The sequence below is a fragment of the Strix uralensis genome, chromosome 16, assembly GCF_047716275.1.
Source record: "Strix uralensis isolate ZFMK-TIS-50842 chromosome 16, bStrUra1, whole genome shotgun sequence".
Classification (NCBI taxonomy): Eukaryota; Metazoa; Chordata; class Aves; order Strigiformes; family Strigidae; genus Strix; species Strix uralensis.
The window spans coordinates 14,311,155-14,324,203 of record NC_133987.1 but is presented as its reverse complement, the minus strand read 5'-3'; the positions used below and the strand labels follow the sequence as shown (position 1 = coordinate 14,324,203).

General features: G+C 37.4%; 1 protein-coding gene across 1 annotated transcript in view; it reads right to left on the bottom strand.

Annotated features, from left to right (window-relative positions):
* The window catches only part of PDXDC1 (pyridoxal dependent decarboxylase domain containing 1), a 33,946-nt gene that overhangs the window by 15,503 nt on the left and 5,394 nt on the right, over positions 1 to 13,049 (bottom strand). The window contains exons 2-9 of the mRNA XM_074886561.1: positions 10,805 to 10,878; positions 10,200 to 10,265; positions 7,804 to 7,887; positions 6,755 to 6,901; positions 4,258 to 4,447; positions 1,683 to 1,751; positions 1,065 to 1,143; positions 191 to 275 (exon numbers count right to left, since the gene is read on the bottom strand). Coding sequence (XP_074742662.1) covers positions 191 to 275; positions 1,065 to 1,143; positions 1,683 to 1,751; positions 4,258 to 4,447; positions 6,755 to 6,901; positions 7,804 to 7,887; positions 10,200 to 10,265; positions 10,805 to 10,878 — 794 coding nt within the window. The remainder of the gene's footprint in view (positions 1 to 190; positions 276 to 1,064; positions 1,144 to 1,682; positions 1,752 to 4,257; positions 4,448 to 6,754; positions 6,902 to 7,803; positions 7,888 to 10,199; positions 10,266 to 10,804; positions 10,879 to 13,049) is intronic.

Sequence of the window (13,049 nt, the reverse complement as noted above, 5' to 3'; positions counted from 1 at the left end):
TTATATATACAGGAATAATTATCTCATACAGTAACAAAATTACGACCATACAAAATGCTTAGTAAGACAAAAATAAAGATGGTCCTATGGCTATCTACTAACAGCTAACCAGCTGTAAAATCATGTGCTGTCCATTAGTTAGACTTTTTAATGAATACAGTTATACAGAAATAAATTTCAGGTTTCATACCCTTCTACATGGAGCCACATATTATACTGCTCACAAAGTTCCTTCAGTCGGCCAAGTTTATCTGTGTGCCCAGCACCTGGTGTCCCTTTGTAGAAAAGGAAAAAAAGGCAATGACAAGGGATAAGCATGCAAACTAGGACTCTACATAAAAGGACCTCTTGTACTGTTGTCAAAAGTCACACAAGAGCTGGAAAGAGGATGTTTAAAGAGAGCCCACTACACAATATTTGCATCTGGTTCATCATGACTCATGAACAATAGGAATTCTAGACAAAAGTAAAAATACTTGTTTTGCTTGTCAATATATGTGAAAAATACTTAGAAAATTAGATGTCCTAGCCACTAAAAGACTCAGCAGCCTCAGATAAGAAATGCAGACATTTTTACTATGTTCAAAGTATGATCTCAACTAAAGGAAACAAAATCAAAATTAACATCTCAGATATTTTTCCAAGTCCAAAGCAAGTCACAGTCACCTCCTTCATTCTTTCTTCAAACAATGAGCAGTTCTGTTTAATTAACTAGAAGAAAAATATAATTTTTAAAGCTAAAGTTGACGGCACATCCATCAAAAAATTCTGACATGTTAATGTGAAACTCATTTTCAAGAAGAGATTTACACTCACTAAAATAAGTTCTAGTCATATTAATACATCAACTGACATGAGCAGAACCATAGCAGTACAAGCCAACTTTAAATCAGTTAAATAAAAATCCCTTTAGACAGATAATTATTGTGTGGTTGTTAAGATATTTCCTGATATTTCTTGACATGCAACCACTAAACTGTTTAAGAAAATGTATTTTTATTTTGGATTTTATATATTCATGAAATAGTGTGCTTTTTTTATTATTGTTTGTCCATAGCACTTACCAGCATTGGCCACAAGCAACAAAGGCAGTTTTCCAGACTCAACATCATCTTTGATCACTCTGTCCAACAAAGCAACATCCTGTTATTAATAAGAAAAAGATACGTATTTATAAACATGTTTGTCAAACAATACAGAATTGTTTCTGAACTGAAAAAATGCATTAAGAATAAAAATGGACAGCATTCTGAAGTTCTGGAAAACAGTATCTTTGTGGCTTACAGTTTCTTCTTCTCAAAGGTAAAATAACCTGAATGTCAGTTAAAGCATTTGTGAAAAATACAATACAAATACATCATGTAGATTTGTATTGTATTTCTAGAATACACATATTCTGGAAATCTTGGACTAAACAGCACCTTACTATATGCCATTAAAAATATCTTGCAAATGACAAGACCAAGATACAAGCTGCTGGCTTTTTAGAAGATTTCCATCTATGATCTGTACAACTATAACAGAGAAGACTTAGAGGTTTAAAAAGTAAGCACATTAATAAGCTTTTCCTAACAACTTACTTGACATTAATTTAATGAGGCTTTAAAAAAAAAAACCACACCAAAAACCCAACCAAAAAAAAAAACCCAAACCAAAAGAGCTCTTAAGGAAAACAAACTTACCATTTGGTGTTGAGATCCAAACATAGTGTTACAAGGCACACGGCACATGCAAGAAAGGGGTAACCCTAGCTGCAATAAAAATGATGGAATTTCAACAACCGAGACATAGTCATTTCAAGTGTTCACAGAAATAGACAGAGTGACACAAAAATAGTAAACACGACAATAAAAAGCTGGATATTACACTGCAAAGTAAGTATCCTGCTAAAATTTATAATCAAATTAATAACAGAGAAAAGAAAGCACAGGAGAAATTGGAAAAAAGCAACAGTCAACTTTAGTTAGCACGTCAGCTGCATTCGGTTTTTCTAATGAGATACCTGTGCCCTGTACAACAGCCTAAACTCAATCCTCTTTCTTGGCTCCCCCTGCAATTAACATATCTATAAGCAAACATGTGCTTTGTGCACAGGCCATGTTCCACTGGAGGTTCACAGTCACTTTACTACTGAGTAGAGAGCAATCTGCCTACTTCGATCCTGTAGCTCAGCTGACTATTCATGCTGGTAAATCTGAAGTTCTTCCTTTGATATGGAGGCAACTTCCAGATAACTTTTGTATCATTAACCTGAGGGGAGTTGGGGAATCAAGGACTCCTACATTTTGATCTTTAACTTGGAAGATCACTAGACAAGTGAAATCTAGTTGATCGTACTCATCACTGAACCAAAGATTCAGCAAATTAAAAGAAATACAGTAACAGACTAGTTTGTTTTTATCCTTTAACAGAAATTGAATTAATGTCTGATTACTCAGTTCCAGTTGTCTGCTCTACAATATACACTATTTCTCAAAATCTAAGATAAAATGCTACTATTTTTAAATTCAGTGATCACCTTATAAACAAAAGATAAAGCACCACTGTTGTTAGCAGGATTTACTCTATACTCAGAAGCAAAAGGCTCCCAAAATACTGATTCTTAGCAGTATTTCTTGTATCAAGATGTTTCAGTCAATAACTACATGCAACACTTGGCTTACCAAAGACACCAATTTATTCCAGTGAACTTTTACCACCTACTTGCCAAGTCATTTTGGCTGAGACAAGTTCCATCTACAATACCATTTTTATCTCTCTTCAATCTACATTTTTAACCTGTTAGTAGTACCTCTGCTTGCTTTCTCCAAAGACTTGAAAAACAAAGGCCCTAAGAACTTGACTCTTCATTTCAGTGCATGTTAAGTTTGAAAAATATCACTAGTGCACTGAATGTTAGATATGTAATAGAAGAGTCTGTATATAGCCTCAGTTAGCTTATTTAAGTCTACACACTTTCATGCAAATAAACAGTTGGCAAAACCAATAAGTTTTAAACATAATTAGGAAAAACTGGGCTTCTTTAAAGTGTTGGGTTCTGGGGGCAATCTTGCTATTCCAAACAAGACTTTCTGAAATGGGATCAGCACAGTCTACTTCTCCCTCAACTGTTTTCCTTAAAAAAAAAAAAATATAATGGTTATTGAAAATAAGAATAGAGGGGCATCATTCAGTACAAATTTTACAATAGCTCAGTGTTTGGAAATCCAGTATGTTTGGGCTTGGGTCTTTTTCACCATGACCAACAGCTTATGTAAAGTGCAATGCAATCAAGAAACAATCACTTGTTTACAAAAAAAGAAAAGTTAGCATGTAGGATCCTTTCACTGGAAATATTCAGAAAATTTCTCTTCCTCCCACTGTATCATTGCAGCAAAACACAGACTGTAAATGCAACCTGAAAGTATTTTTTCCAGACAAATGTTTTTAATTTAAACATACAGTCCACTACAGCTACTGAGGTTACCCCTAGTATGGACTTTGCTTCATTTGTCTATGTTTTATAATTAGGTTGGAAATCACAATTAATGAAGCAATACCAACACACTGTATAACATTTTTGTATTACTAGCTTGCAGATGTTTGGCTGGCATCAAAGTATGGTTTCACCTCGGACTTCCTTCCCCTCCCACCCCTTGCTGTGTTGCTTAGTCACATTGCTATTGTTTCTACCATGAGGAAAAATAAGTGAGTTTCCAAAATCACTGAAGTTATGCTTTTCCTAAAATCAACTTTTTTGAGGCCAAAGCTCAGTCCTCATTCTTCAAAATGCCTCTTTTCATACTGCGTTTCAACAGGCAGACACATCACCCCAAGTCTTAGAAATGTATATAATTTTATAAGCTATAAAAAACTACTACGTCCACAGAAGGCAAAGAAGAGACAAGGATGAAGGGAATCCGGTCATGAGGAACACTGATTAAGTGAGTGTGTGGAAGGAACAAGAGAGATGCAGAAAGAGCCTGCCAGCTTGCTGAATACATGTATTCAGTCAACATAGTAGCATTGGGAAAAATCTCAAAAGGAGCTTCACTTCTAACAGTGGAAGTTCCAGGCAAACACATGGATCTAAAGGAAACCTTTTACTGGTCCCAACCAATTTACAAGACTGCTGCCCGTAGCGTACCAGACTGTACTGCATGTACCAGACTCTTGCAGGAAAAGTGTGAATCTATTTTTAAAATCTAAGTTTCAAGTAGGCAATATGAAGCCAGGTAGGTTCTACTTGCAGCTAAAACCCCAACTGATTCACTTTACCTGATTGCAGAGAGCTTGGCCCAAGCCTGTTCTAGCTGCAGAACTAATGTATATGACAGGCTGCTTTGTATATAGTACGTTAAATCCTTCTATAGTATAATCTTCATAGCGTGTGTGGATAACAAGTCGACAGATTTTTAGGAGACCTTCACGATCATCCTCATGATAATATGCTGATCCATTTTCATATCTGCAAGAAAAGTCAAGTAAATATGACCAACAAAACCAATAGCCAGTTTAGTGACTAAAATACCACTGACCAGCAAAGGAGCTCACAAGAGGACAAAGAAGAAACAAAACCCCTTTTTTTTTCCCCAGGATGAAGTAGAATAGAAGGAAACTTTGATGAGACAGGCTGAGATTAACAGTGAGGGAAGCCTAGTATATATTTTCATTTAGACTCAGAGATAAATAAGAAAGAAAAAACACCTAGGTTCCTAAGGATTGCCTTCACAGAGTTCAAAACCTTGCTTACTAAGAGCAGAGTGGGGGAGGAAACACACAAAAGGCTTAATTTGATTTTAATATATATGTAAATTCCAGACTGTTAATTTTAAAGAGAATGCAACCTGACATTCTTTAAGTTAGTAAAATTGGAAAGAGACACATGAAGTAAGGTAAATGGGCAGAAACTTGCAAACTTTATTATGAAATCACAAATCAAAGTATTTTGTAATACCCAAAATTACTGACATCATTTGTATTTTAGAGAGTTTGAAAATAAGACCACAGTTCAGTACAATCTATTCAGCAAACTGCAAGACAGTTTTCCAGATGTTTTAAATACATGAGTTACATAAATGAAGTATATTTTTTCTGCGGGAATATTTTAATGATTTTATAGCTATTTTGCCTTCAATCTGATTTATTAGGCATGTTTCCTTGGGGCTCATGGGGGTGTGACTGTGTGTGTCTGCTCCTTCCCCACCTTTTTTAACCCTTCCAGAAATCAAACTCTGATCAGCACATTAACATTTATAGCCAAGAAATGGGAGCAAAGTAACCAAAGAAGAGATAAGGTACAAATGTTCCACATTGAGTGCAATCCCTCAGCTGTCTTAAATATAGAAAAGGAAACAACAGTGAAAGTAGTAGCTATGTCGATTTATTAAGCAGCTTGCAAGCTAGATTCTTCTTTTAGCATTTTTGTGTAACACGTAAGTCAGTGGTCTTGCACAATTCAAGAGTGGCATTTATCAACAAATTTACATAAACGCCCTAGAACACCTTAGGTTATCACAGACTATCTGATGCACAAATACTGCTGAGTATTCCAGAGTTAAACTCTAGAATGACCCACATGCAAACATTTACTTCACCTTTACACAACAGTTCTATGCTCTAACATGGGCAAAGGGAAAATCCTCTAGTGTTGCTCACAGCCACAAAAAAATGTCAAGAAGTATGAAACAGTTCACCACACGGTATTTGTTCAATGCTGTTGCCTATGGGTCACAAAACTTTGGGGACCACAGTTCAATAGATACCCAGTGTTAATCACAAAATCAGACTGTTATTGAGTATTTGATTGAAAACAGAAATATTTCTTTTTGTTCACCATGCCATTCAGAAACAGCACTAACACACTCCCTATATACACATACATTTGTCAAAACAGCTGGATTACCTGCAACTTCTCAAATTTCATCACTGCACAAGGTGTCAACATTTTTAAGTCAAAGACAGATAATCATTGAATTTATAAAATAATTCTGATAGAGGTGAGCCCATCAATGTAAGAAAAATCCTTTGTAATTCTAACAACTAAATTTGGGTTAACCTCAGTTATATTTTTTCCATTTTGTTTTGCACTGTGCTAAAAAAAATATCTTAAAAAAAAATCTCCTTAGTAGCACTGGCAAGATTTTCTGAAAGATACAGTATCATGGGGGAGAAAGTGTTTGTGGTTTGGTTTTTTTTTTTTTTTTCCAGGAAGAAAAAAAGGACTTTCTAATCAGTGAATCCCCCCCACTCTAACACCCCCACACAGATGATTTCCATTCTTCTTCTCTCACGGAAGAGTTTAAGTTATCTATGCTACACGACGAAACGGGCATTTATGAAAGATTTCGCTGTACTGCAGATTTCAGTAGTGTCAACTACCATACCTGGAAAAACATACCAGATCCAGGAAGAGCAAAGAAGTAGTTAACTGAAAACATCTTTTAAAAATACTAAGTACCCCAAGCCTCAGCAACATAGCATATACCTCAAGAAACAAGAATTTAGTTAAATGTTTGTCCAACTGTATATCTGCAACTGTACTTTGGCCCTCAGCTCTACCATACAGTCCTTACAAATGGATTTTTACAGCAACAATGTTCCTGATATTCAAGTGTCTTTTTTTTTTGAATTATGTAATGTTTCAGACCTTTCAAAGAATATTTGTAACTTTGTGGTACATTGGTTTCTTTTGTTGACGTTCTCAGTCCAGTCACACATATTTTTAAACAATTATCACTACCTAGTCATACATAAGTTATTCACAGTGACTCACCTGAAAAGCCTGCAGAGCCAGAGAGTAGTATCAGAAAGGATCCTTGTTGTAAGTTTTCTCAGTCTTTCCCTGTCCAGCACCGATATATAAGCAGCCAGACTATGTCCCAGTAGAGCCATGTGACCCTGTTCACCAACATTTTGAAGTCTGCAAGCCAGAACAGAGTAACTGCCAACTAAATACAAGCCATGAACATTACAGTATTTTTAGGTTTGTGTGTTTTTACTGTAGAGTGGCAGGATTTGCTGACATGCAATTTCAAATATTTAGCAGAGAGAAGTACAGTATATACCCCAGTCACCTTCCTGCCATTGGTTATTACATACTAAAATGTCAGTGCAGACAAAAGCACTTCCACTTCACTTGGCCTGGCTGCTTACGATAACCCCTCAGCTTTCTTAGCCAATCAGCTAGCACGAGTTGGAACTAAGCACCTTATCTGCATCGGGACTTTAAAGTGCATTAAACACAAACCTTTCTCTCCTCATGCAGAGAAAACTCAGGAGACTTACTATTCTCTTTAGAGGCATAGCTTTCATTGGTCTGTTGGAGCTTTTTTGGTTTGTTGGGGCTTTTTTGTTTGGTTTTGGTTTTTTTCTCTCCAAACTGTTTTTCAAATGTTAGTTTTCAATAATCTTCTGCAGATTAGTTAGCATTATTTCCATTTTACAGCAAAATGGAAACAAATTTTATTTCCTTTTTCCTGTAAATTCTACAGAGATGGTAAAAAAAATTATTGGTATTCAAAATTTTGTAAGACTTCCAGACTTAAAACAACTTTTAGAAAGTAGAACACAAAATGAGCTGTCACATCAGAAACAACTCCCTTGTATAATTCAATTCAGTAATTATTGAAAGCTTTATCATTTTAAGAAAGCCAAGCCTAATGCATTATTCTGGTTCACTATACAATATAAGTTGCCCTTAAAAAGTTACATGGTTGCACAATATCGTTACACTTTAAAACACTTAAATGTGTAAGTTCTATAATAATCAGAATATAACCAAATCAGGTATCTTCCACATACAATAATTCATATTGGCTTTACCGGTAGGCCTGCGAAGCTTCCTCTTCCTCCTCTCCATGCATGAGGTTCTGAACTAACTGAAGTATGCTCACCATATCCTGGCCACTGGTATACCCGGGAGGGGAAAACAAAAACCACAAAAACAAACAAACAAACAAAAAGGTAAGTACCAGCATCTAACAAAGAGGCCATCTGGGACACTGCATGGTAAGACCTGAAGACAACACTGCACTTTTACAGAATGCTGAGTATAGCAACAAAAACGGTTCCTTGCTCTCAGAAAAAACAGATCATGACAACAAGGTTGCTGAATCAATTAATTCAAAACCCTACTTAATTATAGTATGAACTCACTCACAGAAAAACATGTCTACTGAAATCTGAAAATTTGGACTGAAAAGTCTGACTTGACAACATTTGATTGCTTATTGCTACACAGCAAAGTAAGGTAATAGCTAAGAATCCAAATTTCTCTTCACATGATCCAGCTTCAGCTCCCAAACTCAGCACATCTCAAACAATTACATACAAATATTAGTTTCTGGCAAACAAAAGCTACATTAGCTTCTGACATGATGCACTCTGACATGGTAAAACCGGAAAAGACCCACAACACTTCAACTTGTATAATTCCAACTAAAATTCACAGTAGTATAAGAACTTACACTCTTGACAGTTGAGATTTTATTCTTAGAAATTTTAATTCAGTGTCTCCACCCAAAATAAAGTTTAGTTTATGTACCTAAAAGACTTACACAGATTTTGCAATCCTTTCTGAGGTATTAGCTTGGGCTCCTGTGGGACCATCTTCCAAAAAGGCTACAACCAATTTAAATCTTAGTTTTTAGGTACAATGATCTTACTTGCCACAAGAGCTCTGTATAATTTTTTAAGACAGCTGTGCTGGAAAGGTGGGGGTTTTCTGTTTTGTTTTTGTTTTGTGGTTTTGATTTCTTTTTTCCAATGTTTTCTACCTTACCATTCTCAGTTATTTTTTATCTGGGTGTTTTAATGAATCTTTATTCTGTAGCACAATTTTATCTATATTGACTTTAACTCTTAATCACAGCCGTAGGCACCAATACTTCATTAGATTCCAACAATTAAAAATTTCAGTCACCAAGGACAAGTAAACTTCTTTCTTTTTCCTATGTGAGTATGGAAATAGTTGCTATGATGGTAATTTTTCCCTACACGAGTATGGAAAAAGTTGATATAGTGCCTGGCCCTGGCCAATGTTCATGTTTGCATGTATTGGGTTTGTGGGACAAGGTTTTGGTAGCGGTGATCTACAGGGGTGGCTTCTGTGAGAAGCTGCTAGAAGCTTCCCCCATGTCCGATGGAGCCAATGCCAGCGGCTCCAAGATGGACTCACCACTGGCCAAGGCCAAACCCATCAGCAACAGTGATGGCACCTCTGGGATAACGTATTTAAGAAAGGAAGAAAAAAAAAAAAAACCTTGGGGGAGCAGTTGCAGCCCAAGAGGAGTGGAGACACCCAGGTCAGTGAGGAAGGAGGGGGAGGAGGTGCTCCAGGCGCTGGAGCAGAGATTCCCCCGCAGCCCGTGGTGCAGCCCATGGTGAAGCAGGGTGTCCCCTGCACCCATGGAGGGGAACGGTGGGGCAGATTCCACCTGCAGCCCAGGGGGGGGAACCCACGCCAGAGCAGGTGGGTGCCTGAAGGAGGCTGTGACCCCGTGGGAAGCTTGCGCTGGAGCAGGCTTCTGGCAGGACCTGTGGCCCCCTGAAGAGAGGAGCCCACGCTGGAGCAGGTTTGCTGGCAGGACTTGTGAGCCCATGGGGGACCCACACTGGAGCAGTTTGGGAAGAGCTGCAGCCCATGGGAAGGACTCACGCTGGAGAAGTTTGTGGAAGAGTGCAGCCCATGGGAGGGACCCCACACTGAAGCAGGGGAAGAGTGTATGGAGTCCTCCCCCTGAGGAGGAAGGAGCGGCAGAAACAACATGTGATGAACTGACCACAACCCCCATTCCTGTCCCCCTGCACTGTTGGAGGGGAGGAAGTAGAGAATTTGTGAGTAACGTTGAGCCTGGGAAGAAGGGAGGGGTGGGGGAATGGTGTTTTAAGATTTGTTTTATTTCTCATTACCCTACCCCGATTTGACTGGCAATAAATTAAGTTACTTTTCCCAAGCTGAGTCTGTTTTGTCTGTGACAGTAATTGGTGAGCAATCTCCCTGCCCTTATCTTGACCCACACACCTTTCATTATATTCTCTCTCCCCTGTCCAGCTGAGGAGGGGAGTGATAGAGCAGATTTGGTGGGTACCTGGCATCCAGCCAAGGTAAACCCACCATACTGCATTAATATAGAAGTTGCTTGGAAAACAAACACGTCACAGGCATTTTACAGATTCTGAAAAGTAAAGAACATTATCTAAAAATTGCTGTTGCCTACCTGCCTTGGAGTGGTCCAGGAATATCCTTCCGTGCATACTTCTTTTCATTTTCCTCCTCCGCTTTTCTAAGTAAAAGACACGAGAATAAACTATGTATTTAGTTTGTGTTTTATAACATCAAATATACAGTTCACTTTGACTTGCAGAAATACATACTGACGTGTTTGCAATGTATTTCACTGACAATAGTTTCATAAATAAATCAGATGAGACCAACACAAAAGTTTAGCTCAGACTGAATTAAAGAGTTCCTGAGGGGTTTTTTTTAGTTCTTTAACAGAAAATGTCAAACTTACAGAAGAGTCTCATATATATAGGAATTAAAAGTTACTCGCACAGTAATAAGAAATCTAACATCTCTGAAAAAACAAACTTGCTGGACTTGCTCTATTACAGAACATGCATAAAAATATGTACATTTAGTATTAATATCCCATCATTTGAGAAACAATGATGATTTGTATAGGTGTAAGCTTCAGAATGACAATATGACCTTAAACTACTAGGAAAATTAGTTCTTTCCTGCTTAATGACAGTGACATTAATCACCTTCCCCTTAGTACAAACAGTTATTGTTTTTGTAGTTGTCATCCTTTGCACGTACCTTTGACTGTCTTCTAGCATCTTCATTGCTTCATTCAGATTCTTTCCCATTTCTGCTAGAGTAGGGTCAACCATCTTTCAGTGAAAAAGATAACAACTTTTAAGAAAAGACCAAAAAATATTTGTCTTACTACCATCCCCACAACACCCTCACACAAATTCATGCATCAGCCAGATTCTTTTAATTAGTCTGTGTGTACTCATTTAAAAGTATGTTGAATATCCTGAACTCAAAATATATAAAATGAGAACAAACTATTAACCTAAAATAATCCTAAAGAAAACTCAGTTGTGATGTGGATTTTATTATCGATAGATCCGAGTTTTTTCTCCACATGGAAAGTCAGGACTTTTTCTGATGAATAATGAAAGAACGAACATCAGAAGGCAAGAAGGATTTGAGAAGTGCAAGGTGTTCAAGTAAGTGCTCATTATAATGCTTTAGCTAAAAAATTAAGTATGTTCCACTGTAGTCCAACTGAACTGAATTTTCTTTATCATTCTTTATCATAACCATTCTACACCAGCAAGAAAACTTCAACTATTCCCTTAAATGTAAAATTCACATGCAGTCTTATCCAAAATAAAAACCAAACCAAACCTGCTAAGCGACACCCTAATCTTTCTATCGAGTATGGAAAACAGATTGATACCCCAAATACAATCACAAGTCTTTCAGTAGCAAATCTCATTTAGAAATTATCCTTTTACTTCACCTGAGAACTCATGTTTCTGCACCGAAGAAAACCATTACCATATCCCTCAGCTGAGTTGGCTCAACAGTCAGCTCTCATGATGTAGACTCTCATTAAAAAAACCTAGCCCCTCTGCCATAATAGGAACGGAGAAAAAAACCCAAACCACCCCACCACCAAGCGAGAGCACAATCAGTGGATACGTACAACACTATTCTTACAAGAAAGTTACCTTCTAGAAAAGTTGTTTGGGAAGCTAAACAACTGAAAAATCTGATCAAGGCAGGTTTTAGTCATTGAGCATTTTGATGCAAATTCAGGGGGAAATTTGCATCATTCTCTTTTTCATTTAGGTTACCAGTTCAACTATAAGTTATTCAAACATGTTCAAGTAATAATTCCTAGAAGAGGTTAAAAACCCCAACACTTCTTACCTAGAAAAGACAAGAAGAAATCATTTAAGACTGCTCTAACAAAGACAGAAATAAAATGGCAGTCTTCCCTGCTTTTTCCCCATTCAGGTTTCCCTGTCAAACTTTTACAACAGCAGTTTTCAAAACAGATGAGAAAACATCTAATCCAAATACTCTTGTAAATCTGTTTTTTTCCTATTTCTGCTACCTTTAAACCAATTTTTAATCTTAACTTATTGGAGAGATGCCCTTTAACTAGACAAAAGAGTAGAACTGACCTGCAGCAGGCAGCTTAAGGAAGACTGACATGCAGAAAAGGCTTATCTTCCAGCAGTTGCAGCCCTCTAGCTACACAAAACAGGTCAAAAATCCTGGTTTCACTGCTGAAACCCAGCAACAACAGATACTTGTTAAAGAGCCTGTCAGGATGGAAGAGCTTTAAAAATCATTGAACTTATTTCCCCTGAACCAGTGACAAGTTCAAAGACAAGCAGTATTTTCCAAAAAACTGCTTTTGCTTTGAAGAAGTCTCTTTTATGAACTTTAACCCAAGAAGCCTGGCAGAAGCTTGTGAGACTGACACAAGAGATCTGGACAGGAATATTTATCCATTTAAGGATTAGATGCCACCTAGAAGCTTCCAGAGAATGTGAAAGGTATCATCTGGCAGAGTCTGATTTACCTATAGTGGTCGATATTAACCTGTATTTGAAAAATAAATATACCCCCATATGAATGTAGAAGGTAACACCACTGATAAGACCCATCACATTAGTCAGCAAAAACCTCTAAGGTACTCAGATGACCCTGTTACAGAGTCTTTCCTCCCTTTCTCTGTTTCCCAAATCTCCTGTAAGCATAGCCTCCATAAATTCAACATCAACCTTTTTCAAAAGACCAGCCCACATACCAAAGCCTCTAGCAGTTAACCCTTTAGACTGCTGCTAAGGTTGGGGGGTTGCTAAGGGGAGAGGTGGTGGTTGTTTAAAAAAAAAAAATCCAAAACAAGTTTAGTATTTCAACTTACACTATCAACACTGAAGGGATATAATAGTTTTGTCTGCTACAGTATTTGAGAAACAGTATTCCTAAAGGTCTGCACAGGCTTTCCATCACTGCTGATGGAAACACATGCAAC